The 27,564-nt window shown below is 37.7% G+C and overlaps 2 protein-coding genes across 2 annotated transcripts in view; one reads left to right on the forward strand and one right to left on the reverse strand.

Annotated features, from left to right (window-relative positions):
* LOC123880960 overlaps window positions 1-27,138 on the forward strand; it is a 75,691-nt gene extending 48,553 nt beyond the window's left edge. Inside the window, exons 3-6 of the mRNA XM_045929409.1 lie at window positions 22,530-22,644; window positions 23,339-23,496; window positions 24,148-24,296; window positions 24,396-27,138. Of these exons, the coding sequence (XP_045785365.1) occupies window positions 22,530-22,644; window positions 23,339-23,496; window positions 24,148-24,296; window positions 24,396-26,150 (2,177 nt within the window). The 3' untranslated portion in view covers window positions 26,151-27,138. The remainder of the gene's footprint in view (window positions 1-22,529; window positions 22,645-23,338; window positions 23,497-24,147; window positions 24,297-24,395) is intronic.
* LOC123881264 (protein ALP1-like) lies at window positions 963-3,186 on the reverse strand. The gene is made up of 2 exons (XM_045929974.1): window positions 2,711-3,186; window positions 963-1,840 (listed from the first exon to the last, which is right to left on the reverse strand). Exons 1-2 carry the CDS (start codon window positions 3,004-3,006, stop codon window positions 976-978), a joined length of 1,161 nt encoding a protein of 386 aa, XP_045785930.1. The 5' UTR covers window positions 3,007-3,186; the 3' UTR covers window positions 963-975.
* Window positions 27,139-27,564: the final 426 nt, after the last annotated feature.

The following is a 27,564-nucleotide window of genomic DNA, read 5'->3' on the forward strand; positions in this document are numbered from 1 at the left end:
AGGCCACGGAGAGCACACACCGTTTAAATTCCCTGGTAGACGGAGTTATGTAAATTACTAGCATTACCTTTATCACGTTACATTCCCAGAGGCTTAAGTTACCTTCAAGGTAATCTCGTATGAAGGGATTTTGGAATGTTTGAGGAAATTGAAATGCAAGGATCAAGTTCTCAATCTTAAAAGAGGTTATACTTTTCTCGCTACTTTATTAAGGCTTTGTCAGACAGGACGCGTACTTAGCGCGCGTCAGAGCGTTAACTTGACGCCGCGCTATGACGCTAAAGCGCCCAGTACACAATGGTCTGTGATGGGCCACGCTTTGCAATGCACAATTGTAGGCCACGATCACTTGGTGTTCACACAATGGCGCATGGCTCATTGCTGCCTGGCAAACCACTTGCGATGGACGTCGAAGTAATTACGGCTGCGTACTATCCCGGTCAGCGGCCGGTGACGAACTAAACAATGGCCGATTGTGTAAACACCACAGGCCACGCTACGCCACGATTCCTTTGAAGTGTGCCCAAAAAACCGACAACTCCCCGATTGCGCGCCACGATTGACAATTGTCCGCCATCATATACCATTACCCCCTGTACACAATGGCGATGGCCTGTAGTGGGCCCGCATGGGCCATTGTGTACTGGGGCCTTTAGATGTGTTGTACTACCATCGTACAATACCGTCAAACAGAGCGCCGGCGCTAGCAGTACGCAACGCTCTGTCGCGGCGTTAGGACGCTTTTAACGTCGGGTGTTGTATTTTTTTACAAATTTTATTTTAGCGTCGGAGTGAATAGGCGTAAAATAATAATAAAATACTGCATAATGATCGAAAATTTGATAGAATTGGTTAGAAAATATCCATGCTTATATAATACGAAGGATAGTTCATATAAAGATATATCAATGAAGGCAAAATTGTGGGCACAAATCGGAAAAGAAATTAATGAAACTGGTAAGTAAAAAAATTCGTTTATTGATTAAAATAAGACACAAATTGTTCACGAGTTTCGAATGCTGCAGTCGTTGATCTTCTATTTGTTGGACGATGAGTTATTAAAGCACGCATAGGTGCGTTTTCATCTTCCGACTCCGGAGTTAATATCGCTGTACCTTGTTTTGTTCGCAAGTAATTATGTAAACAACATGCAGCTTTAATAATATCAATTGATGTGTCCACATCACAGTCAATAGGTCGTAAAAAAATGCGCCATTTTTGTGCTAATATTCCGAATGTATTTTCAACCACCCGACGTGCCCTGCAAAGTCTTTTATTAAAATTTGTTTTTCTTTCGTCTTGTGTGGCTAAGGCTCTTGGGAATGGACGCATCAAATATGTTTTTAAAGCAAAACCTTCGTCGCCGATAAGTACATGAGGTACGGGCTCCTCGGTGCCTGGAAGAGGTTTATCTGGCAGCAGAGATTTTCCGTGGATATATTGCCGATAAAATATTGAGTTCTCGAATATACCACTATCACTTTGCCGCCCGTAACTACCGACATCTATGACGGTGAATTTGTAACATGGATCGACTATAGCAAGAAGAACTACAGAAAAAAACTTCTTGTAGCAAAAATATTCTGATCCACTATTTTGGGGACACTTTATAGAGACATGTTTCCCATCAATACTACCGACACAATTCGGGAAGTTCCAGGTTTCCCTATAACCCTTCTCTGATTGTTTCCATGTCTCTTCAGTAGGCGATGGCATATATTCTGGTTGTAATGTATTCCAGATTTCTGTACAGACTTCTTTTACAATACCACCGACTGTTGAACGACCTACTCGGAAGGAGAAGGCTATGGTCTGATGTGAATCACCCGTAGCTAAGTACCTGAAACAAAATAATACAATTTATGTTTATTTTATAGGTGAAGTAGCTAAAAAAAAATGGAAGAGCTTGAGGGACAATTATATGAGATACAAAAAAGAGGTTGCAGGTACTACAGGACAAGCTGCAAAAAAATTTACAAAATGGCCTTGGGCTTCCCAGTTACAGTTCCTTGACTCAACTCTGACAGATCGAGAAAGAACTTCAAATATTCGAGAACCTACACCAGAAACATCGTCAGCTATAGAAACTCAATCTCCAGAGACGCCTCCACCACAGACACCTCCACCAAGAACACAAAGCGCACCCCCGCCAGAAACACCTCCGCTAGAGACGCCCCAAACAAATGACACAAATAGTTCACGAGCTAAGAAAATAAAAAAAACTGACAGCGAAATGGATAAAGTTATAAATTTTCTTCAAAATAAGAAAAAACAAGAGTATGATGCCATAGATCACCTATTCCAAAGTTATGCCCAAACATTTAAAAGTTTTTCCAAAGACAAACAGATAAAAGCCAAAGTAGAACTAGCCAAGTTATTTGCAAGCATAGAAACAGAGGAACTGCAAGAAAACGTCCAGATATTGAATTCACCACACTATTCCATTATTAGTACCGAAGACTCCGTCTGCTATGCAGTACCCAATTCTGTTCCCGAAGATTCATCCCCAGTAGCTGTTATAGATTTATCTAACAGTACTTCATCATACCTGCAACAGCCTGAGCAGCTACGTCAACCACTACGCGAAATCGATATTCTACATGTAACTAATTTTGGAGCATCGACTTCTGATTACAACTCAGCTGATTTTGATTGATTTTCATAATAATAACGCAATGAACATGTATTTAAAAAAATAAATATTTCTTACCTTAGACAGATTACAAGTCTTTCTCTTGTAGAAATAGGTGTCCTCCAGTTTGTGGTACATTTGCTTATTTTTGGGATGAGCAGTTCATGTAGTTCTTCGAATAAATCTTGAGACATACGAAAGTATGTAAAAAAACGATCTTCATGTGATGCAAGCTCACGACACAAACGATGATACTCTCCTAAATCCTTTCTCTTTTGATTGATGTCGTGCACCCATACTCTTTTTCTCTGTGACCGTGATAAAGCATATAAAAGTAATAATTCTTCCACATCTGAATCACTCGACATCTCCATAACGAACAAACTCTTCACACTGCTATCGATCTGCACTACGCTTTGGCGAATGGCGAAATGGCGGCGCGGTGTCGTCGAGTCAGTGCCCTAACGCGCGCTAAAGCGTTCTGTTTGACGAAGCCTCGCGCGACGTTAAAACGGGACGCTATAACGCTACTACGCAGCGCTAAAATACGCATCCTGTCTGGGAGTTTCTCTGAAGGATAAGATTCTAAATTAAGTAATTCGCATGAAAAATGACCTAGCAACTGACATAGCCAAGCAATCGAGCCAAACAGATCAGCGAAGGCCTCTGGAGCCGGAAAGTTCTAGAGTGGAGACTGCCAATTTAAGTAAGCGTTCTGTGAGGTGCCCTCTAGCAAGATGGACCGACGATGTAAACAAGGTGGCGGGAAGCGATTGGATGAAGAAGGCTATAGATGCGCTCACTAAGGAAGGCTGTTCAACAGTTGACATCCGCAGGCTGATATAATAATGATGATAATGATAGTACCCAAGCTCTGAATCGCTTGATGGCAAGATTTGCCAGCAGGGTTATTACTAGCCATGGCGAATCTGCTAAATAAATCGGACCTGAGCCAATTTAGGAATAATAAATTCACAATTTGAACAACCATAAATAGATCCTCCCTACTTCACTTTTAACCTAAAAATTTCGTCAAGAGATTCAAAAGAGCTTTATAGTTTGTAGAGTTCCGTACCTCAAAAGGAAAAACGGAACCCTTATAGGATCACTTTGTTGTCTGTCCCTCTGTCAGTCGTCCGTCTGTCGTGTCTGTCAAGAAAACCTATAGGGTACTTCCCGTTGATCTAGAATCATGAAATTTGGCTGGTAGCACTAAAAGAAAAAATCCGAAAACCGTGAATTTGTGGCTACATTACAAAAAAAAAAATATGTATCAATTTTCAAAGTAAGATAACTATACCTGGTGACGCCACCTATTGGCTATTTATTGGTTAACGTAATGTGATAAGGTGTTCCACATTTATTTCCTAACTACCCTCCATTCTCCCTTCGTGCACTTTCGCCTATCTTCGTGGTGTTAACTGCAACGCCACGATGTTCGCGTCTTTATGACGCCAGTATGTCATGCACGCTCCGCGAGACGCACGTACGACAATTGAGTCGCGTCCTCGTGTTCATTCAACCCAAGATGGTGGATAAGCGATCGCCGCTGTTCGTCTGAGATACGCCCCTGGAGTGTCCCGTGAAGTGAATTGTGCCTGTGCGAAGGACTGCGAGTGCTTGTGCGTGCCGGTTCCTGCCTTCAGACTATCGAGGTTAGTGCACGAGTCCTTGTATCCTTCATGTGCCCTTTGACCCGCGTGGACACCTTCCAAATTCGAAATTAACATCCAATACAGTCCACTCAGTCTCTCGCCGTCGAAGGTGGACAGTGGCCTCGGAATTGACACCATTCTTTCTTGTGTTCCGTTCGAAGCCGGATCTTTCGAACTTTGTTTCGTCAACTACGTGGCGACTGCGATCTAAATTGCTGATCCATCCCTCTGGTTTGACCTAACAAACGCACCCGCTCTTATTAGAATTGCCTAATAAGTCTATTTTATATTATATATCCTATATATGTATTTTATAGGGCGTGGCATAATATTTGTCACGCATTTACAACGATCATATATCGTATCTACGCCACAATAATTGAGTTGTAGGCATTCCCCATACGTATATAATTATAGATTTGTGTATTTAATAATATATTGCATATTTATTAAATAAATTATACGTAAATTCATAATATTTCGTCTCGCAAATCGCAACCGACCTAGGTACCCACATATTTTACGGTCGGATCGTGCGACGTTGCATTACCGCTTAGTTCACTAACAAGCGATATCCACCCGGTTTACGCGTTCAATTAATTTATTCGTGTAAACATGGCGGACAAGAATAAAGGTTTAGGAACCGCTTCCTCGATTCCAAAAGATAGGGAGTTAACATTGTTAGAGGCTAAACGAAACGTTATTTTCCAAAGAATCCAAAATATTTATGATTCTTCGAAAAACGTACATACAAACGCGGATGTAAAGGAAAGTTTTCTTAGCTCGGTTGTCACATTAGATACGCTTCGTACTGAGTTTCAAAAACTTGTAGATCAATATAATGACCGTTTATTAACGATTGATCCTGATGCGACACCTCAATATTATTGCTTAATTTCCTTTGACGAGTTGTATGGTCATATTAAATTAGTGAGTTCGCAGATTAGCCCTCAAACTCAAAGCAAAGAAGCGTCGTTACGTAAAAATAAGCCAACTTTGCCACCTATCGAATTGAGGTCATTTGACGGTGATATTCTTTCATGGCCTTTATTTTATGCCAATTTTAAATCGACTATACACGATAATACAACTCTTACTGATTCGGAGAGGATGTATTATCTTCTCGGTAAACTGACGGGGAAAGCGCTTAGCGCATGCTCAGGAATAACACCCTGCGCCGAGAATTATTCTTTGTTGTTGCAAACTCTCATAGACAAATATGACGATAAACGAATGATAGCTGCTACTTATTTAGATCAGTTGTTAGAATTTAAATCTATAAGTGCCTCTGCTGATAACTTTGATTTATTTATAGAAAAGTTTGTGGCGGCCTATAGGGGCCTTAAAAATCTTAAGCTACCTGATTTGACAGATTTTATTGTATTACATATCGCGCTTAAGAAAATAGATTCAGATTCTATACGTACTTTCGAACGGCTAGGTGATTCGTCTTCGATACCTACCTTCGAAGATTTAGTTAATTTTATTAAAAATCAATCTAAAATAATGCAGCGCTTGTCTCCAGCGTCTCCGAGCAGTGATACAAAGAAGGTTGTCGATCGTGGAAGCACAGCTAATAAGAAAAATGCTTCTACTCAAAAACTAGCCTTTGTAACCACGGTTAACAATAATAAACCCGCTGTTAAATGTTTGTGTGATAATATAACTCATCAACATTTATTCAAATGCCCGCGATTTGTGCAAGCTTCTCCAGAAGAACGCTTCCAATTAGTTAAACAATGCAACGCGTGCGTAAATTGTCTTTCCAATAAGCACAATCAGGTTTCGCGCTGCAATTCAAATACGAATTGTAAAAAGTGTAACCTAAGGCACTCGACCTGGCTCCACATTACTGCGTCAGATTCGAACCCCACTACCTCCAGTGGCATGCCCGACACTGTAACCACTGAGCCGCTAGGCACCGCGCCCGCCGCGTCGAGCGATGCGCAGGCGCCGCTGCCGGCCGTCATACAGCCCGTGCGCTCGGCCGCGGTCGTTAGAACCGGTCCAACGGTAACTTTGAATGAGAGCGTCGTATTATGTACGAGATCCATTGCCGCGTCGCAAACATCGTGCAATGATAGTTCATCGGTACCTCGCGAGCAATGTAATATGCCTACTTCGGTTTTACTCGCAACGGCTCAAGTCATAGCCTACGATAGTAAGGAAAACACTCACCTATTACGTTGTTTGTTAGATACCGCGGCTGAAGCTAACTTTATTTCAGCTGATTGTTGTACGCGCTTGAATATTCGCCAAAACGATACCCTACACACAATTGTTAAGGGTTTCGGTGGCTCAGAAAAACCTACAAGTAAGTCGGTGTCCGTGCAATTACATTCTAAGTATAATACGAACATTAAATTCGATATTTCAGCACTGGTCGTAGATCATATAACAGAAAACTTGCCTTCGTCGCTTATAAATAAAGACGCGCTCGCGCATTTAAGTAACTTACACCTCGCCGACAATGCGTTCGCGAGTCCGAGCCCTATTGACATGTTAATAAGGTCTTCACTGTTTCCGCATTTATTGCTTCCAGGCGTCGTACTCGGAAAGCCTTCCGAGCCCTCGGCTATACATACCGTATTCGGCTATGTTCTCATGGGCTCGGCGCCTGCACTGAAGCCTACTAGTGTTCAGTCAACTACGACTGCCTGCCTTGCCTTAGTGCGTAGTTCGTCGACTTCCGCTACTGGCAATCTAAATAATCTTCAGGAGCTTACCTGCACGTCCGTTCAAGGTTCCGTTGGCCATGAATGCGAAAGATTATCTAGCACTATCACTGCACGAGTTTCCGTCGGTGATAGTCATTCAGTTGCATTACCTTTCCGCAAAAATATATTTGCGATTGGTAATTCTGCTAAACCTGCTTATGAACACCTGTTGTGTTTACAGCGTAAACCTAAAGCCCCCTCCCAGCCGAGGCTGGCTTATAATGAGGTTTACCGCCAATACTTACGGAATAATTATATTCCACTTGCACCTCGCGTCGAGTCTGATCGTTCGCGTATACCTACTCATTTTTTCCCGCATCATGACGTCATTCGCAAGGACAAATCTTACGCGACCAAGTTGCATGTCGCCGCCGATGTTGCTGGTATGCTTAGTAGTTCAGCTAACCATTCCGTGTCGCTCCATGAGCCTCCGCGAGCATTGCTCGCACCATCCCAGCTGCCAATTGAGGAACTGGATGGTATCTCTGTTTCTGAAATACCAGAACAGAAACTTCTGTCGGATAAGCTAGCGTCTAAGCATAGAATATATTTACGCACCGAACTAGAACTTATTTTGTCTGCTCTCAGACCTAGGTTCCAAATGTTAACCGACCGACGTTTAATATTAACTCGCGTCAAAAATAATTATAATACGCGCGTTAAATTAAAGCCGCATTCTTCTCTTCTAGAAGTTGATCTGCCGAGCAGTAAAGACTCGCGCGCTCTCAAGGGTTTTATGCAGACAAGCTGCAATTACGCAGACCATGTAACCCGTACACCAATAAAATGTCGCGGCACTCGTAGGCGTAAATATTTTCTCTCATATAATTTTACCTATCTGACTACTCGCGCCGTTCACGTTGGAATAGTTGCGGGTAAGAATACGAGCAGTCTTCGTAACGCTAAAGCAACTCGTTCGTATCGCTATAAACCTTTTAATTTTTTATTTAAAAATTATCGCTCGCGCTTTAAGGAGAAGTCGACTGAAATTCATATTTCATACAAGTTACAACCTCCTGCTTCCCAACGTTGCGTTGAATGTTGGGAAAGCTTAATCATAAAATTTAATTTTCGCCGTTCTTTTATAAAAAAGATTGCCCAATGCATTAAGAAGCGATGGACAGGTGTTGTAGACAGGGTCCATCGTTCTAAAGACGGCGTTGCTCATATAGCGTCCATTAGGCCGGCTAGGAAGACTTTCCTACGTTTGGCAGTTCTTACCTAATCGTTGAGCCGTTCTTTTACTTTAGTTTAGGTTAGATTAGGTAAGGATAATTAATTAATATTTCATGATTTCTATTGATAAATTTAATATTACCGCCATGTATATTTAGCATATATTTATGTACTATATATTGCCTATTTATACATACAGTTTCTACTGCTTGCTGAAAGCAGTCCGCTATTCAAGTAGTAGTATTTCTATTAAAGGCAACCCTTTAAGGGCGGGGGAATGGTGACGCCACCTATTGGCTATTTATTGGTTAACGTAATGTGATAAGGTGTTCCACATTTATTTCCTAACTACCCTCCATTCTCCCTTCGTGCACTTTCGCCTATCTTCGTGGTGTTAACTGCAACGCCACGATGTTCGCGTCTTTATGACGCCAGTATGTCATGCACGCTCCGCGAGACGCACGTACGACAATTGAGTCGCGTCCTCGTGTTCATTCAACCCAAGATGGTGGATAAGCGATCGCCGCTGTTCGTCTGAGATACGCCCCTGGAGTGTCCCGTGAAGTGAATTGTGCCTGTGCGAGGGACTGCGAGTGCTTGTGCGTGCCTGTTCCTGCCTTCAGACTGTCGAGGTTAGTGCACGAGTCCTTGTATCCTTCATGTGCCCTTTGACCCGCGTGGACACCTTCCAAATTCGAAATTAACACCCAATACAGTCCACTAGTCTCTCGCCGTCGAAGGTGGACAGTGGCCTCGGAATTGACACCAATACCAATTGGGGTATCATATTATGAAAGGGATTTACCTGCCTGTACATTCTTAAAAAAAAATTCATTTATTTTTATGCATAATAGTTTTTGATTTATCGTGCAAAATGTCGGAAAAGATACCTGTCTACGGAATCCTCGGTGCGCGAGCCTGACTCGCACCTGGCCGGTTTTTAAATGAGTAACATCAAGGTCCAAAAGTAACATAGTCAAAATTCCAAAAGCATCATACCCTTTTCTTATAATAATAATTTAAATAACGTAACGGTTTAAATTGTTCTAACTTAATTCATTAGTGCCAGTGAAGTGGCCACAGATATTTAACAGCTAATTTCAGTACGGTTTGCGAAAACCTTTTCCACAATTTGCGGGTGTTTCAAGAGCTGTGAATAATAAGCGTACGAGTTAAATATTATGGTCCCTTGCATATATTCTGCACTAAGAAAAGGTCCACTATTATTATTCAGGGATATTATAATAATGATATAGGGATATTAGAAATTATTTATTGATAATAATCATCATGGTATTGGTATAACGAGCTTTTCCGGTTAAAATAGAGAGAAAAATACCGTTTTAAAACTACCATAAATTAGCCTAATCTTCCAGTGAGTTTTCCCTGAAGTGAAAATCAGCTTATTAGGTTTATAAGTTTGCAAATTTTCCGCTTCAAACTCAATACATTGTTCCTATTACTCTTTATTGAGTGGGGAAAAATTGACAAAATATTTCGTTATTTGTTTAAATTATAACCTCGCTCATAAAGGTTTTATTTTCATATTTTTAACAATATACTTTCCATCAGCATTAAGTTATTACTATGTAGACCTGCCATCGACTGACTATTATGTTGAAAATTTCCCGAAACAAAAATATCGCTATATGCAAACAGACAGGTCACTGGGGATTTTCGTGTGGTATAGAAACGAATCCAATTTAAATTTTTAATTTGACACACAAGCCTTGGACTATTTAAATGACCAAAACACGCACCGCAGTATCATGAGATATGTTTTGTTTGCCTCCATTTTATGACCAAAATGAGGGTAGGTAACTACCGGTACTTCTTTAGAGTTCCGTATACGAAGGGTGCCAACGGAACCTTTTTATTAAGGTCCTGTCCTTCCGTCCGTCGCTTCGTCAATCTGTCTGTCAGCGGACTGTATCTCGCGAACCGTAACAGATAGAACGTTGATGACACACATGTTGATGTCACGGAATGTGTTTTTCTATTGCCGCTATCATAATAATTTATTTTGCCGGAATATGCATATGAATATGGTACAATGCATATTACGTTGCCATTATTTAATTAAGTAAAATAAAATTATAATTAACATCGTTCAAATAATTACTTATTTATATTTACATAATAATTTTGTAGGTACATATATTCACAATAGACAAAAATAGGTACGTACATTGAAATCAGAGATTTCATTGACTGTTTTACAAAACGGTTTGGAGTTAACAAAAAAAAACAGTAACCCGTAGCTAGCAAAATTGGATTCATAAAATCTCATAACGTCGTTGACCTAAATGGCAAATGCACCCAAATCCGCTTTATGTAAGGGACAATATGGTTTGGTTCGGCGGAATCCATCTCGGTCGATTCAGGGCATCCATAAAGTTAATACGCTATACGATTCGATGTAATTGTGCGTAAAGATGACAACGTTAAATAAATTCGTATCAAGTCGCAATAAATTGTATGGCGGTCGTATTATACTCGTATTATCAATATGCAACGTAATGATTTTTCAGGTTTTATTGCGTTAAAAGTCAAAATTGAAATAAAAAAATTATTATCTGTTATTTGTGTCCTCGACCGGGCGGAAAAACTAGCCGATTTTTAGAGTTCCGTGGAAAACTGAGCCCTATTACCCTATTAGTCCTTGTCTATCTGTCCTGGTGTCACGGGTCTTTGCTCGTATAAAAAATTAATTGCGAACCTGAAATTTTTGGTAGGTATTTGGTGTAGAGACGTCCCAAAACCGAATATTGAATTAGAAATTCAATTACCTAATACAGACCAAGTGTTTAATACGGATAGGTTTTGGGCTTCATTATCGCGCAAATAAATATCACATTATAAAAGGCAGTTATTTCCACATTACAGACCAGTACTACTTCAATTTTATTTGTATGTAGGTATGGATTCAGTATTCTACTTAGAATTCTTTACGTCACATTAAGTGAAGGCATCTGGTACATCTTTTGGTTATTTATATTCCCTCATTTCCGTTCTTAGGTGTTCTTGCTCAACAATAAGGTAGGACCCGATTCGTGTCGGTGAATTAATGTCCTGTAATAACTTCTAAGGGAACTTAATGTCTTAGCTGATGAGTTATGGAGCCATTTAATAATACCTTGATGGAGCTTTTCTTTCTAAGGAGTCGTGACAAATTGCAGAAGTGGTTTTCTCATTTAAATGTCGTTTTGAGTTACTTCTGCCGATTAATATTACTTCCCTCCGTTTCCGAATATTTTTTTTCTTCTTTGAGACCTTGATCTACATTATTGAAAAAATCAAAGACGGTGGCAAATTCTGCAAGACCCGGAGGCGAAGGACTTGATTTTCACTGCTGAAAACGCAAATAACGTCTGTCTGTCTGTCTGCTACCTTTTCACGGCCCAACAGTTTAATCGATTCTGACGAAATTGGGTACAGAGTTAGCTTATATCCCGGAGACGGACATAGGCTATTTTTTATCCCGAAAAATCAAACAGTTCCCGCGGGATTCCTAAAGAGTTAAAGACCCATCTGCTAAACCGATTTGTATGTAATTTGGTACCGAGGTTGCTTGCGTGCCTGTAATTGATATGGGTGCCGGAAAATCAAACAGTTCCCACGGGATCTTTAAAATCCTAAATCCACGCGAACGTAGTCGCGGGCATCCTCTAGTTTTAACATAAAATCTTTAAACTTATAATACGAAAATTTATGTGAGTTTTAAAACATGGTACAACAGATAAGTAGATACGCCATGCCAAAATTTAAATGGCTGGAGGTTTCAGTGCTCCCGCCGCCACTCCATTCAGCCTTTTAAAAGCCATGAAAGGTATGTGGTATCATGCTCCCATTCATTTGACTTGCATAAAGGATTTTTATTTAGGATATATAAAGTTAACCAGACGTTCTGAATATAACGTCAGTTCTATTATAATATTTTGAATACCTAAATGAGAAACTAAGGATATTATTAACCCCCGACCCAAAAAGAGGGGTGTTATAAGTTTGACGCGTGTATCTGTGTATCTGTCTGTGGCTTCGTAGCTCATAGACTAATGAACCGATTTTAATTTAATTTTTTTTTGTTTGAAAGGTGGCTTGATCGAAAGTGTTCTTAGCCAAGAAAATCGGTTCAGCCGTTTGAAAGTTATCAGCTCTTTTCTAGTTACTGTAACCTTCACTTGTCGGGGGTGTTATAAATTTTTAATTTACACTTGTATTAGAATAAAAACCTTTCTATTTCTATTTTCTGGGTCTCTTGTAGATGTAGCCGTCTGCTATATGTAATGAGAAACTGTTTGCAATATCAAATTGTGGCTTAGGGGAGAAAATAATGATTTCGTCCGTAAAATCTCAAAACACAAGTTTAAGTAAAATCTTCGAATAGGTAGTTGTACTTGATAAATTGAATCTAAGCAAAAGTGCTAGTTACTTAAGAAAATATTAAACTACCTACAGCTAATTTCTTCATTTATCCTACTAATATTATAAACGTGAAAGTTTGTTATGTATGGATGGATGTGTGGATGTTTGTTACTCTTTCACGCAAAAACTACTGGACGGATTTGGCTGGGAATTGAGATAGATTTTACCCTGGATTAACACATAAGCTACAGTTTATCCCGGAAAATCAATGAGTTCCCACGAGATTTTTAAAAACCTATAGCCACGGGAACGAAGTCGCGGGCATCATCTAGTTAGGTAGTTACTTATAAATTACACTTCTGCGGAAAGTTTGAGTCGAACATAATGTTGCGAAGTTACGGAATTCAAGATCAGAGAGGAAATCTCCCAGCGGCGGCATTTCGAGACTAATTTAAGTTTCCATTTACGGGATTGAGGCGTTTTATGTAACAAAGGGTTTGTTCCGCAGGGTCTTTGAGGGAAGCCCGCAACAAGGCATCAAGGATGACGAGCCAATAATTGCTTTGTTTATGATTATGAACAATACTTGTGTTTTGAGTAACCTCGTCTATTTTGCTGGTACAAGGACTCAACAATCTTGAGGTCTCAGGGTTTTCAGTGCCAGACAAAAAGACTAGGTAACAAATACGTTATTATAAAGGCTGCTAATCCGCACTTGGTCAAGCGTGGTGGACTATGACCTATACCCTTCTCATTCTGAGTGGAGATCCGTACTCATTAACGAGCAGGCGATGGGTTGATGATGATAATGATACTAAAGCAAAGGATTTGAAGGAAAAAAGCTTGCAGTCGGATAAGAAATTTTTTTATATTCGAGTGTTACAGTGAGTTTACACTAACGAATCATTTATAGAATAAACATTTTGAAAACTTTCTCTATTAATATTAATACCTATATCAAACTTAAAAACAAAAATTTATCCGAATTTCTGCTGTGTGAACGCAGAGATAAATTCAGAAAAACGAGTTATGATATTCGTCGCATAAGACAAGATATCAAATATTCACATAATTCGTCCTTTATAGATTTGTTTTTTGTCGACAAAACCTACCGGCTACCAACGAAATTCACAACCATTTCCCGTGTTTACGTCGTTCAATTTGATAGGCACTTGGCCTTTTAATACACATATTATTTGAATAGTTACATTGTGGTGCTAGTGACATTTCATACTCGCAGCTGAATTTAATCTAAATTTCCCCAAAGCGACGGTCGAGTTACCTATGTACATTATACACCTGAGTTGGCCGTTATTGTACATCCGAGCAGATTCAATGAGTAAATTGCCAATTATGTTAGACTACAAACATGTTGATCGATGACTTGCTCTAGCCATTCCGCTTATTAGATACAGAACAAAAAATAAATAAATTGACTGTTATTCCACTTTCTTGAAACATTAGTCATTAATTATTGTCCGGTTTGTTATAGAAATCATGATATTTGTGGTATTTATATTTGTTGAAAATCTCACTAATTTTTTTGAAAAGAGAGGACCAGACCAATACTTCTAATGGATAAGAGTAAATCACTCGCGATCAGTAAGTACCTATAATAGTTTAGGAAACTGAAATTTTCATACAAGCATAACCGATTATTATTATTTATCATATCGAAGTCGGTTGTTTTTTAATCGGATTATTAAATAGTATAATTAAAAAAACCGATGAATTTTCTCAATTCGCCGGATTTTTTTTTTAAGTCCTCCTCCTCTTTCTTTTTCGAAGTCCTCCTGTTTTGAAGTATTTTTGATGAACCGTAAAATCGCATATATTACGGACACCACAATAACCATATTTTATTCTAGTCACAGATTTAGAGTACCTAATAAAAACTACCTACATGATTTATTCCCAGCAAGTTCTCTACGAGAAATGATAAATTGCTTTTAAGCAAAAAGTATTTCCTTTCACGTGTTTTGTACGCAATTCTTTTAAATGTATACTTTTTCCTTTGTCATGTGACTGGGAAGATTTATTGAGATTCTTTTCACATTTATTTTGCCCGTTTTCGCTTGGACTTTAAAGATTTTGCTATTCAAAATTTGCCAACTACAAAGTCCTATTCGTAAACATGGATAATGTCTGTGCATAAACATGTAGGTAGAATAAACGTGCTTTTGAATTCATTTCATTTTTAGGGTTCCGAACGGAAAAGGAATCCTTATAGAATCACTTCGTTGTCTATCTGTGTTCTCTCTATCCTGGAATGACTCTGTGACCTAGAATCATGTTTTGGCAGGTAGCAATGTCTTATAGCACAAGTAAAAATCTGAAAACCGTGAATTTGAAATATCACAAAAATAGCTAAAATGGCATTGATCAAGAAAAATTAGTTTACTAAATCATTGTCCGTTATTAACTTGCGTGTTGAACATAAAAGTGTTTGTTATATCTTATACGATGTTACGGAACCCTTTGAGCGCGAGTCCGACTCGTACTTACCGGTTTTATAAATAAAGCTACACAGTTTCAACTTGCAATGAATAATATCAAACCGTTGCGCGTTGTAAGCATTAGTATTCGAATTCCATTAGTTGTCTTGTTAAGAGGTCACTGGAGGCTTCGTCAGAAGCTCGTTAGGCCGCGTTCCCACTATGTCGCAACCGTTTTATCGTTGGACGACTGTCGTCGCTAGCTATTCCCATTATCGCGACAATCTGTTGTCACAGCAAAAAAAGTCATCGACAGTATCAGTCGTGGCGTCTTATTTGTGAACCAATTCCAATTGTACAAGCCATGGCGCTTTAAACTGCACGACTATATTCTGTCGTCACGACCGAATAGGAACACACTCTAACAGTCCGACATCCCTTCCAATACAATGACTAGAGATCATTAATGTTCATGGCTGGTACATCCATATCTACATTTTAAATGGGAAAGTTTCTGTCTGTCTGTTTTTCAAGACCCATTTGTTTTGACGACATTTTTGATAGATACAGGAATACAGAGATAACATGCATCTCGGCGAAGTATTTAGGCTTTTTAACCCGGAAACTTAAAGAGTTCCCACGGTATTTCTAAAAATCGGTTAAGTGCGAGTCAGACTCTCATACGTGGATTTCGCAACATCGTACAAGAAAGAACAATTTTTAATTTTTTTATTTGTTGTTAAAGGGGCAATAGAAATACTAATGTAGGTATTTCTATTGTCCCTTTCAATACATTCAACATTCAACTCTCTACGAGTATCTATTACGGTTCACGAGATCACGAAAGACGCATTTTTCGTACAATAATAACATAAAATTTTACGTTAGCTATTACAAGACATGGTTATTTAAACTTTCTACATCTTGAATCTTTGTGCTTTAATTAAGAAACGCGCTAAACATATTGTAATTAGCAGCCCTATTGTATATTCCGTATGCAAGCTCGCAAAATCAACATTATTTTCGTAGAATAACATCTACCTAATTAACATAAAATATGTTACGTAGCTATAAAAGCAAAATAGGTACCTACTTGTTATTTGAGTACTTACTACATTATTAAAATGAGAACAAATGACTTAATTACATACCATTTGCTGTAAACAAGTGTAAATTAAAAATTTATAACACCCCCGACAAAGTATCTGAGTTTTCCAAAACATCATATTTTTCAAATAAATAATTATGTATCAAGGCAACGTCCATCTTGACAGCTTGACATATTTTGTCAATTGACATAATATTATGAACCTAACGGTTATGTAACCTTCTTTTCTACAAGAAAACTAGAAAAGAGCTGATAACTCTTAAACGGCTGCACCAATTTTTTTGAATTATAGCTAAGAACACTCTCGATCAAGCCACCTTTCAAACAAAAAAAAGTAAATTAAAATCGGTTCATTCGTTTAGGCGCTACGATGCCACAGACAGATACACAGATACACAGATACACAGACACACAGATACACAGATACACACGTCAAACTTATAACACCCCTCTTTTTGGGTCGGGGGTTAAAAAATAAGGTTCAGCGCGTACTTAACACACTGCTAATCACAAAAACTCTTGTATAGTTTCATACATTTTTCATGAAACGAACATCACGAATTAATTATTATGAGTGATTTTTACTAACTGTGTACTGCTATACGAACGCTAGAGACTTAAATTTTTTTGAAACATTATGTATATTTTATTCAATGTGTGATATGGCCTATTCATATTATTTTGTTAAAAAATTGTTCATTATCTTGTTTTCCCATTTATTTGATAAAATATAGTTCAATCCAGTTTTTTTTTCTTTTTTTTGGCATATTCTCCTTCAGCCTGCAGTGCTGATCTGACTTATCTACTAAGACGATAAGAGAATTTAACTGGCATGATTTAATGCCCAAATGACAAGAGGATTTGCTCGGTTATCGCGAAAAATCCGTTAGAAATTCAACACGGATTTGGAGCAATCCAAGCATCTTTCCACGCGGGCATAATTTATCCATTACTTAGCTCAGAATTTTGCAGTTAAGATAGAATTAAATATTCAAAAGACGAGACGTTCTTCGTTCACATAAAAGACGCTTGCTCCATTTAATAGACCTAATTTGAACGCTGACGTAGAGGGGCTGTCTCGGCTCGAAATCAAGTAAAAATTTCATCAGATTCGGGATGCCTGTCGAGTAGGTAAATGTACCCACCTGCGTTTCTCTTTTTGAATCCTTTGTCACTTGTCATATTTTAGTATTTGAATTAAAATGAATACCTTACTTATATATATTGCCGAGATGGGTGGGTCAGTGTCTTTATATTTACGATTATTTACTACGATTATTCTACAATCTGTTTTGAAATTCAAGAATTCATCTTGTCGCGCTTGTGTGCGGTGTACAAAATCTTTCCTGTACCTATTTGCTCTTTTTGTAAGGCAATTAAAAAGTAGTCGTCAGTATATTGTAGCCATCTTAAGACATGAAAGGCACGTGCTTTGCTTAATCGACTCTATTTGAATACTGATATAGGGGTGAAATCTCGTCTTAGAATTTAATGCAAATTTCCCCGAGCGATGTCGTAGTTTCCTACTATTATTACCCACCTGAATTGGCTGTCAGTCAGCTTTATTGAATTGAGAGCGATTCCAATGCTCCGTGTTCCAAACATGGCAAATACTTACTTAGTTGGAGAATTAGTCAATCGTAGAATCTTGTAGGTATGTTATCTGTTACTAGTAATCGTCTGCGGCTGTGCTTTTGTGGTGAAGAATAGAAAGATTTTTTACTCAAAATTTACTGAATCGTCAAAAAATTAAACCGTCAAAATCGACCATAGTTGAAAAATCTTGTCCGAAGTTTGGCTGCTATCAGACTTGGTGGCAAGTGATAGTACAGCCTAAGATCGAGCGTGCTTGCCTAGAAGATACCTATTCACTCTTGACTTGAAAGTACCCATATTAAAATTGGAGCGGAAAGCTGGAAGGCTTGTTTTTTCAGAAAATTTAAAACCTATAAAGTATAAACAGAAATAATACATAATGCGAATGTGGACAGCTACCCACCGCGTTATTGTGTTCGCAGACTGTCGTTTACCAGCGTGCCAGTCCCGCGGGTTGCGATATGGCACATTGCCAGACACTTTTTGTGAACTTGCAAATAAAGCACACTTATTCATGAAGCAATATAAACCATCAATAAATATTCTGTACCCAATGTCCCATAAAGAATTTACAACAACAATAATATTATTATTTCCATTTTATCATTGTGAAAGAAAATGTATTGAGATGTAAAGACAGCAACAGAATACGGACAGGTATTAATAGATATGTGTTGCAATTGCAATTTGCAATGCCATAATGTTATGCCATGCCATAATGCCATAAAAATGTCACATACATAGAATTAAAGATACGTAAATTTTCATATCATATTGATAAGGTTGAGACCTGGTTCCGACATCAAGGGTTGAGAAAGCTTGGATGGATCTACTTATTAGAGTGAGGTAGAATTCTCAACAAACACTCCTCTCAATTACATTACCCAAGACAAGCTGATATAGAAAGTATATTTTTATAAGAGAGTGTAATATGTGGCATGTCGGGAAAGATTAGAGTCTACCTTCTAGTAAAATCGCGTCTGTTCAGATAGGTATAAAGCCAGTACAATATGTTATCACAGCCTCACTTTATCTTCCTTTGTTATGAGTGTAAGAGGATTTATCGGGACTCTTTTCATAGTGAGCACACAATGATTTGATTTTGGTTTAAGTAATAGGCATTACTTAGAGGTTTCGGACAGTTACAGTTTATTTAATACAAGTGTAAATTAAAAATTTATAACACCCCCGACGATCCAAAGTATTTGAGTTTTCCAAAACATCAATTTCAAATAAATAATTATGTATTTAGGCAACGTCCATCTTGACAGCTTGACATTTGTCTATTGACATAATATTATGAACCTAACGGTTATCTAACCTTCTTTTCTACAAGAAAACTAGAAAAGAGCTGATAACTCTTAAACGGCTGAACCAATTTTTTTAGATTATAGCTAAGAACACTCTCGATCAAGCCACCTTTCAAACAAAAAAAACTAAATTAAAATCGGTTCATTCGTTTAGGCGCTACGATGCCACAGACAGATACACAGATACACAGATATACAGATACACAGATACACAGATACACAGATACACAGATACACAGACACACAGATACACAGATACACACGTCAAACTTATAACACCCCTCTTTTTGGGTCGGGGGTTAAAAATAGTATTACATTAGAGAACATTATGGAGAACTCTCGAGCATAATTATTATTATACATGTTCCCTCACGATGTTTTCCTTCACGTACATAAGTAATAGTCTCTAATCTCTACTAAAAGCTAATTCATACCTCACCATTATCATTATCTTTTCATGTAACTTATAAAGGTTTTATTGACACATCATAAGTGGTTTGCGGTCTCGTGCCGACAACTGTAGAAGGTTATATATTACAGGAATGAAGAGATGGATCTACGAAGCGTCTCGGTGGCAATTCGAATTTCCTGCGGGAATTCTTGAGTAATGTGGTTTCCAAGTTAGTTCAATATTTGAATTGTTACAGTAACTACTGTCTTGTATCTGCATGATTTGGTTTTAATTGCAATCAAAGCGACCTTTCTAGTTTTAGTAGAGTACTTTGCTCTGTCTTGAGGTCCTGTGTCCAATTTCTAACTTTAGATCGTTTCAACGAATAGTTACTATGGCGTTATGTTGGCTCTCCTGTCTGATAAATAAACTGCTAATGGTCAGCGCAATTCCATCAGACAGCAACAGATCGATAGTGTGTCATTGAATTGATTATTATCTAACAAGTTCAATATACTTCATTGAATTAATACCTTTATTTAAAGAGGAAGATGATACACAGGCACATACAAAAACAAACTCCGAAGTAAAATGCAACAACAGAAGTCAGTGTTTATACAAAATATACATAGAAATCGCGGGAGAGCTACTCGTTTCTTGCTTACAAATATACCACAAATGTTGTAGCTACTCGAGTCTCTTGGGGCTACGAGTCGGCTGGCTGGATACTTTATAATGTAATACAAACTACATTTCGTATTTCCTAAATCCACGTTATACGCAAAGAAATTGAAGGAAACGAGCTCTGTATAAATACCTATGCCTTCGCGCTCTGGGTTTGGCAACGAAATTAATAAGTAATCTTTCGAAAGCTTCGCAACTTCGTTTTATTTAGCTACCAAAGGCTTTAGATGTTAATGAATTCATATAGCGGCGTATGAAGTGCTCTTATCTCAAATCTCAATCTATCATCATCATCATCATTTTGAACCATTAATATTGGAAGCGCGACCAGTATATGATAGTGTGCGAAGTGGCTCGCGGGGTTTTCATACAAAACTGATCTTATCAGCTTTCTATGGTATAAGAGTGTTCTGTTCTGTTTCGATAGACGTCCAGCCCTAGACAATCTCTGGTAGAGACTTTCACATACTACGACCTTGCGCCACCTGAATACAGCAGCTCCCTGCGACTCGTTTGATCAGTTTAAGGCCAATTCACACCAAGCACGTACACGTGACAAGTGCGTAATGACGCGCGTGAATCCGTAGATATAACTGCACGCATTACGTCTACTCGAACGTTCACGCCACGCAAGCGGCATGCCATGTCTCGTACAGTTCCATACATTAAGTACAACGCAATGGTACGCGCTACGTCTAAGCCGCAACGCTTACGCAGCCTGTGTGAACGAGATGTCAAACTATTTCAATGCGTACTAATATTATAAATGCAAAATATGTCTGCCTATTTGTTATTTTTTCACGGTTCGATGTTGACGATAGGCGACAGGCCGCTTTTAGGCACAAAGGGACTGCGCGGCTCTACTATTTATCCTGGAAAATCGAGTTCCTTCGAGATTTTAAAACCTAAATCCCTGCGGATGAGGTCGCGGGCATAGTTTAAAAATATATGAGTATTGTACATGACTCTACTCCTAGTAATAATATCCTATAAAGTGTCCTATTTAGAATCAGTATAAATATTTAAAAATTTTCTCTTAGTAAAATTTATTTGTCTGTTAATACATCACAAAATATTGAGTTGGTGGTTCGCCAAGGTTTCGCTAGTTGCCAGTCCCGCTGAGCGACGCCAATAGCTGGCAATATGCCAATGGATGCTAAAGTATATTGTTTGCGTTAAAACATGGATCTGGCACTGATGTATAGAAAAACTCGTTTTACATCAGGATTTTAAGGACAAAATATTATTTTCAAATTAGTCTTTACTCTTTATTCTCGGTATTTGCTCAAGTGGGGATTATCGAACATGTATACCTATATCAGTATAATATAACAGACCAATCAGATTATAGATTGATGACGTGACAAAATCTAAACGTTTCTATCAATAATGTGACTAGTGTGCTAAACATTTTCCGTCCATTTTCGCTTTGGTGGATACCGGACCTTATCAAGCCAACGGTTGACGATAAACAAAAGCTTCGATTAAAAAAATAGACACGGGAATTACATTAGGTTAACCCTAACCTCCCTTCAGAGCTCCGTGCTCGTTGAATGAGCATCGTTTTCCTATTATTGTTAATTTAGCCACTTAATGGGCCTGTCAATCAACCTCAATCGAAGCCTCTTAAATAGCTATATGGCTTAGGTGCTTAATACGAGAGCATTGTTTTGATTGCTATAATTTTTCAAAATGTAAATTGCTGTCTTGCCTCGGTTTCACTATTAAATATCACTTATTTTAACGGTAAAGGAAATTTCGTGAAGAAATTTGCAAGCAAGAACTCTCAAGTTCTTCATAATGGTCTCAAAGGTGGGTGAACTGCGAGTTTGACTTAGATATTTTATAATGGATGGTTTACGTGACAGAAAATTCTGCGAACTTTAAAACTATAAGGGCTCATCGATTTAGAGTGGATGGAGAACTTTTCCAAGAATATAACATACTATAAGCGAAGAACTTTCCGGCATACTGCGGTAAAACACCCATACCCATCAATCTTACCTTCCTAAGTTCCTTCGCAACGGATAAACCACTTCCTACTTTTGCTTACTTACTGAAATCACTTACCAATGAGTATTCCAAGATTCGTCTACCAAAATTATATAATAGGAAGGGATGAAGACTTTTACTGGTGGTCTGAAATCTATTTTCCTATTTGGAAATCCGTTTGTTTGTCAGTTAACACCTCAATTGCAACAGATATCAACAAAAATTAACATGACGCGTTATTGTAACTAAGTTATTTACAGACCAAACATTAGAGAGACATAGAGATCACGGGAAAATAATATTATACTTACAGGATATTAAAAATTAAGGAAATAAAGTTCTGCTACCAATCTGAAATTATGTCAACGTAGTTTTAATCAAAGCAATCTTGTAACTAGGCCATTGGAGGAATGTTTTAGCATATTTTGTGCATAAATCACCGAGTATTTAATGGTAAACTTGTTTCAGTGGACACGACGGCGCAGTACGACGCTGTTCGGGCATATCTTAAAGAGTTGGACATCTCAAGTGCCGTGTGGGTTGGTCTCATACGCAGCAACCCGGATGGAGACTTCACTTGGACGTAAGTATTAAAAAACTAGCTATTTTTATTTTATGTATATCTTTTGTAAATCGATATTCTTACCATGAACATCGATAGAAAAATTGACATGGTTTTTATTGACTTTGAACTGAAAAAAAATTATCTTTCCAAGTCTTGTCTCCTCCGTAAAACCTCTCTTTGAGATCATGCTGATCCTTCAATGTTTTTGTACTCAATTCTTCTCAAATCTCAAATCTACTCAAATCTTCAATTGTACATTGAAGGATCAGCATGATCTCGAAGTGAATTTTAAGGGAGGTGAAATAATATTTTCAACACTATTTTAGTGATTTCATTAATAAATAAAAGTAGAGATGAATGTTATATCATCATCATCAACTGATGGGCGTCCACTGTTGAAAAGTTAGATAATAGGTCTGAACCTTGAAAGCACCTGCAAGAGTACAACGAACTACAAGTCGAAGTTCTCTGCAATGTTTTGGCCGGCTACGCATCAGCGGTACCTCTGATGCTGCAAATGTTGACCTGAAATGACCCCCCTGCTCGTTTGTTCGCTATTTTATTGTTTAAAAAAACTCGTTAAATGTCGTTTATCTACCCAATGGGGGATTAGCCAAAACTTTCTGGTCCGATCTACCAGCGAGTGAATATAGAGGTATGGAATGTATAAGTAAGTCTACGTGGTAATCTTTGTATGGTTCTTGTCCCTTAGAGACTACCGCGGTTTGAGCGGGGACGGATACTGGAGCGCGGCGCCGGATGCTCGGTCTGCGCCGCTGTGCGCCGCAGCCGACCCGGCCGCAGACTACCGCTGGGAGGCCCGAGCCTGCGGTGGACCATCCGTCGCGTCGTTCATCTGCGAATTACCAGGTATCTTAAAAAATCCATACTAATATAATACCTAAATGCGAAAGTGTGTCTGTCTGTTTGTCATCTGTTACATTTTTACGGCCTAACAGCTTAACTGATTTTGATGAAAGGTACAAAGTTAACTTACATCCTGGGTACTATCCCGGAAAATCAAAGAGTTCCCACGGGGTTTTTAAAAAACCTAAATCCACACAGACGGAGTCGCGGGTATCAATGCTGGCTCAATACTTGTAATGTGGCACTATCGTTCAGTGCAACTATTGATGCACTGAAGGATGAGATCTGGTAATTGTGTCCTCGCATAATTTAGACCAATTCTCTCATGAAGAAAGGGGGTGCAACCCTAAGGTACAGACTTTATCTCGTGAAAAAGTACCTCTTACAACGAATTTAAATGCTGGATAAATGTCATTTTTATAACCATTCGATGCGGTTTCATTTGATGGTGAGTGTAAAATTGCAGTCTAAACGCAAAAGCGGGCCAATCCATAAGGGGTATGACAGTTTACTTAAACCAGTATAATTGTACCATACCAGACATGAGACAATTTGGCTATTGACTTTACAGGGTATCCAACCCGGTACTTCACACTTAAAATATTTACAATAGAGATGGGCTAGTCCTATATTTACAAGAATCTTCATTTCCAGTACCACAATGGGCGCTTGGAAATGAAGGCTGTATGGTACGAGCACTACCAGCACTGACGGTGCTATATTTACCTGAAAGCGCCGCTGTACAACTCACTGCAGATTGTGGCTTGGCTGGAGTAAAGAGAGTTCAATGCACCGGAAACGTGGTATGATATTTTAAATAACTTTTGTTGAGACCAATCAATTATAAACTTTTGTTGAGACCAATCAATTTCATACGTTTTTCATCTCATTTCAATTTGCAGAAACGGGAAGATCTTCTTCAAGAGCTTTCTTGCGCAGAAGAACAAACGACTACTTCGCCAATTGTAACAACACCACTGATGTCGTGGCAGACTGCCACAGATACAACGTATTCTGATCAAGATACGAGTAATGAAGTCAATACAGATGAAAATACTACTACTGAACATGAAGATGACATCAATCAATCAACCTCTAATAAACTATTGCCTACGATTCAAAATGCTCTTCTAAGCAGTACACAACAGGTACTGTTGACAAACCCACCATTAATAAACAAACTTTACAAAGTTCCGTTGGAGAAAAATATCAACTTGGATATAGTAAATAATAACTTGCTTAATGATATTGTAAAGATTCCTAACAGTGAAGATTTTTATACAAATACTCAATCACAAAAGTCTGAAGATGAAAAACAGATGCAACACAAAAAATTACACGCTGAACTAGCTCGTCTCGGAAATTTGGAAACAGTATTTAGTCAACCTACTGATCATTTCGTGCCGCCGCTGGTAATGGCTAAGGCTAAAATTAGTGATGACATGACTGCATTATCAATTGAAGAGAAATTAGCTCAACAACTTTCTGAACATCAATTCACAGATCACAATAGTATGCAAAGAGATACTGAAAATTTCAAAGAATCCGAGAGCACTGAAACATCAAACAAAGATGTAACTACTGAAAATGGAATTAACAATTTATTATTTTCAACAACAAAAGTAAGTGACAATCAATATTCCGGTCACACAAAATATCTTTCACCAAAGAAATATACCAAACAGGATGAAATGAAAACAAAAATGTTAAAGAATATTAAATTAATCAAAACTTATAAATCGTCTGTTGGTACGTATTCGAATAATTCTAACGCAGAAGTATTTGACACAACAACAGTTAAATCATATACACAAAACTTTCACGCTAGTAATAATAATCATCAAATGGAAGAAGATACATCCCTTGAGCTAACTGTAATCATAAAAGAACCTAGAATCTACGATGAAGATAATAAAACGCAAGGAAATTATTCTGAAACTATATTTTATGGACGAAAAGAACACAATTCACCAACAAATGCAACAGTCAATAGTTTATCACCTGTTGAAAGTTTAGTAGCATCTCCAACTACAGAACATAAGGTTGTAATGAATGATGAAGTAATAAAAATAGAAATTATTAACAATAACAATAAACATCCTAATATAGACGTGACAGTATTTGAATTAACAACAAAAGTTCCTGCTTCTGACAATAAAGCTAGTAAGAATAATTATTCAGAGCAATATAATAAAGAAACCACAGCGGTCACTAATTTACCATCTACATCAGACAAAGTTCAATCTCCCGATGTAACTGTCAATGACTTGATAACTGCCTCTGTTCGGACTAACATTGAAAATATCACATCAGACTCTTCAACTCATACAACAGAAGCAACTTTGATAACGGTTATAGCAGATTTGAATACTGAAGTGGATGAAAATTCAACAATTAACAGTAACAAGGACAAAAATAGTACGGAAGAGCCTATAGTGTACAACGTATCAATAGCGGAAAATAGCGATGAAACTAATGAAACACATATTACTGATGATACAGAAAGAAATATGACCGACATAACACCGGAAATCGAGGACTTCCAATCACCATTACTTTCCGCTGCCAACGAACCTTTGCACAAACCTAACAGGTCAAGGCGGCCACAATCGTTGAATCGAGCTAATAAGTTCAATCCGTTTCGTATATTAGGTTAATTAAAATAATAATAGTAATCCTATTTTGCAACTGCCACGAAATTAACTCTACTACTAAATACAATGACTGAACCAAATGAAAACATCTGATCAAACTAGAATTAGTGTGTATTTTACAATCGCAAGTATTGCGATGGCACAGTGCACTTAGTTGATTCTCATATTATATAACTAGCGTTTTCATAGAGTTTTAAGTATGGACACATCATTACCATAATAATATTTTTATGTAAATGCACTTCAAATAATAGTTATTGTCTGTTCATATTCTGATATCATTAATCATCTTTAATCTTAATGTAGCTACATTATAAATGAAGTAGTCAATTCTTATATTTCAAATAGCATAGCTATAGTTACTGTTATAATTATTAAATTTCTAAGTGATAGGCAACTTGATGATGGTTTAAAGAAAATATTATTTACTACATAATAGGTACATCTAAATAAATAAAGAAATATCGTTCAAAATATTTCCTATAAATAAGAATGAAAATTCATAAATCATATCATTTTAGAATAAGAATCTTAACGGTCCTACCACAAAAAAATAACCAAGTTTAACTAATGATAGTAACTGATGATGATTGAATTGTCATTTTGATAGTTTCTGCATGAGAAATCTGCCAGCTGTTTAAAATAAGCACGCGTTTAACGGTTGTTTAAATGTTTTGTGGTAAGATCGTAGGTACATGTTTTATATTTAGTTTTAAGAAGTAATTTTAAATAAAGATTTTGCACAAATATATTTGTCGAAAGGAACAAACCACAAGCCATATGTCTAGTCATATTAATTACAGAGATACGTCTCACCTCCCGTTCTCGCAACATCCATCACGGAAGACAAATTATTAAGACGAAGATAAATTCACGGTGGTAAACGGATATGTGGGTTGTTTAACCATATTTGTTTAAAGAATTATTTATTTATCATAATGTAGTATACTAGAAGTTAAGCGTTTTATAAATAAAGATTTAGACAAAATATCTAACTTTTTTTTATTCTACCTTTCGAAGATTTGCGTTTTAAGCAATTAATGGGAAACCTATATGCCTGAAAGTGCTCTACAATTGTAACAAAGATGTGTGAAGTATGCCAATCTGCATTTGGCCAGCGCGTGGTGGACTCTAGCCAAAACCCTTCTCGTTCGGCGAGGAGTGGGCCAGCGATACGTTGATAGTGATTTGAAATTCATGATTTTCATCATTCTTTACAACAAAACATTTCCGTATTTTCATATTATTCTCTCCAAGATTAAACAGCGGAAGTTTCTCAGAAAAATTGCAATTTTTAAAATATTCGCTCCCGTCAATATTTGTGAAACACTTCAAACCCGAAGCGCTCGACTTTCAGTCCCAACTTCGATTCAATTTATTTTTCCTAAAATTCTCTTTAGAAATCTTTTTAACAGAA

Source organism: Maniola jurtina, chromosome 1 (assembly GCF_905333055.1).
Source record: "Maniola jurtina chromosome 1, ilManJurt1.1, whole genome shotgun sequence".
Classification (NCBI taxonomy): Eukaryota; Metazoa; Arthropoda; class Insecta; order Lepidoptera; family Nymphalidae; genus Maniola; species Maniola jurtina.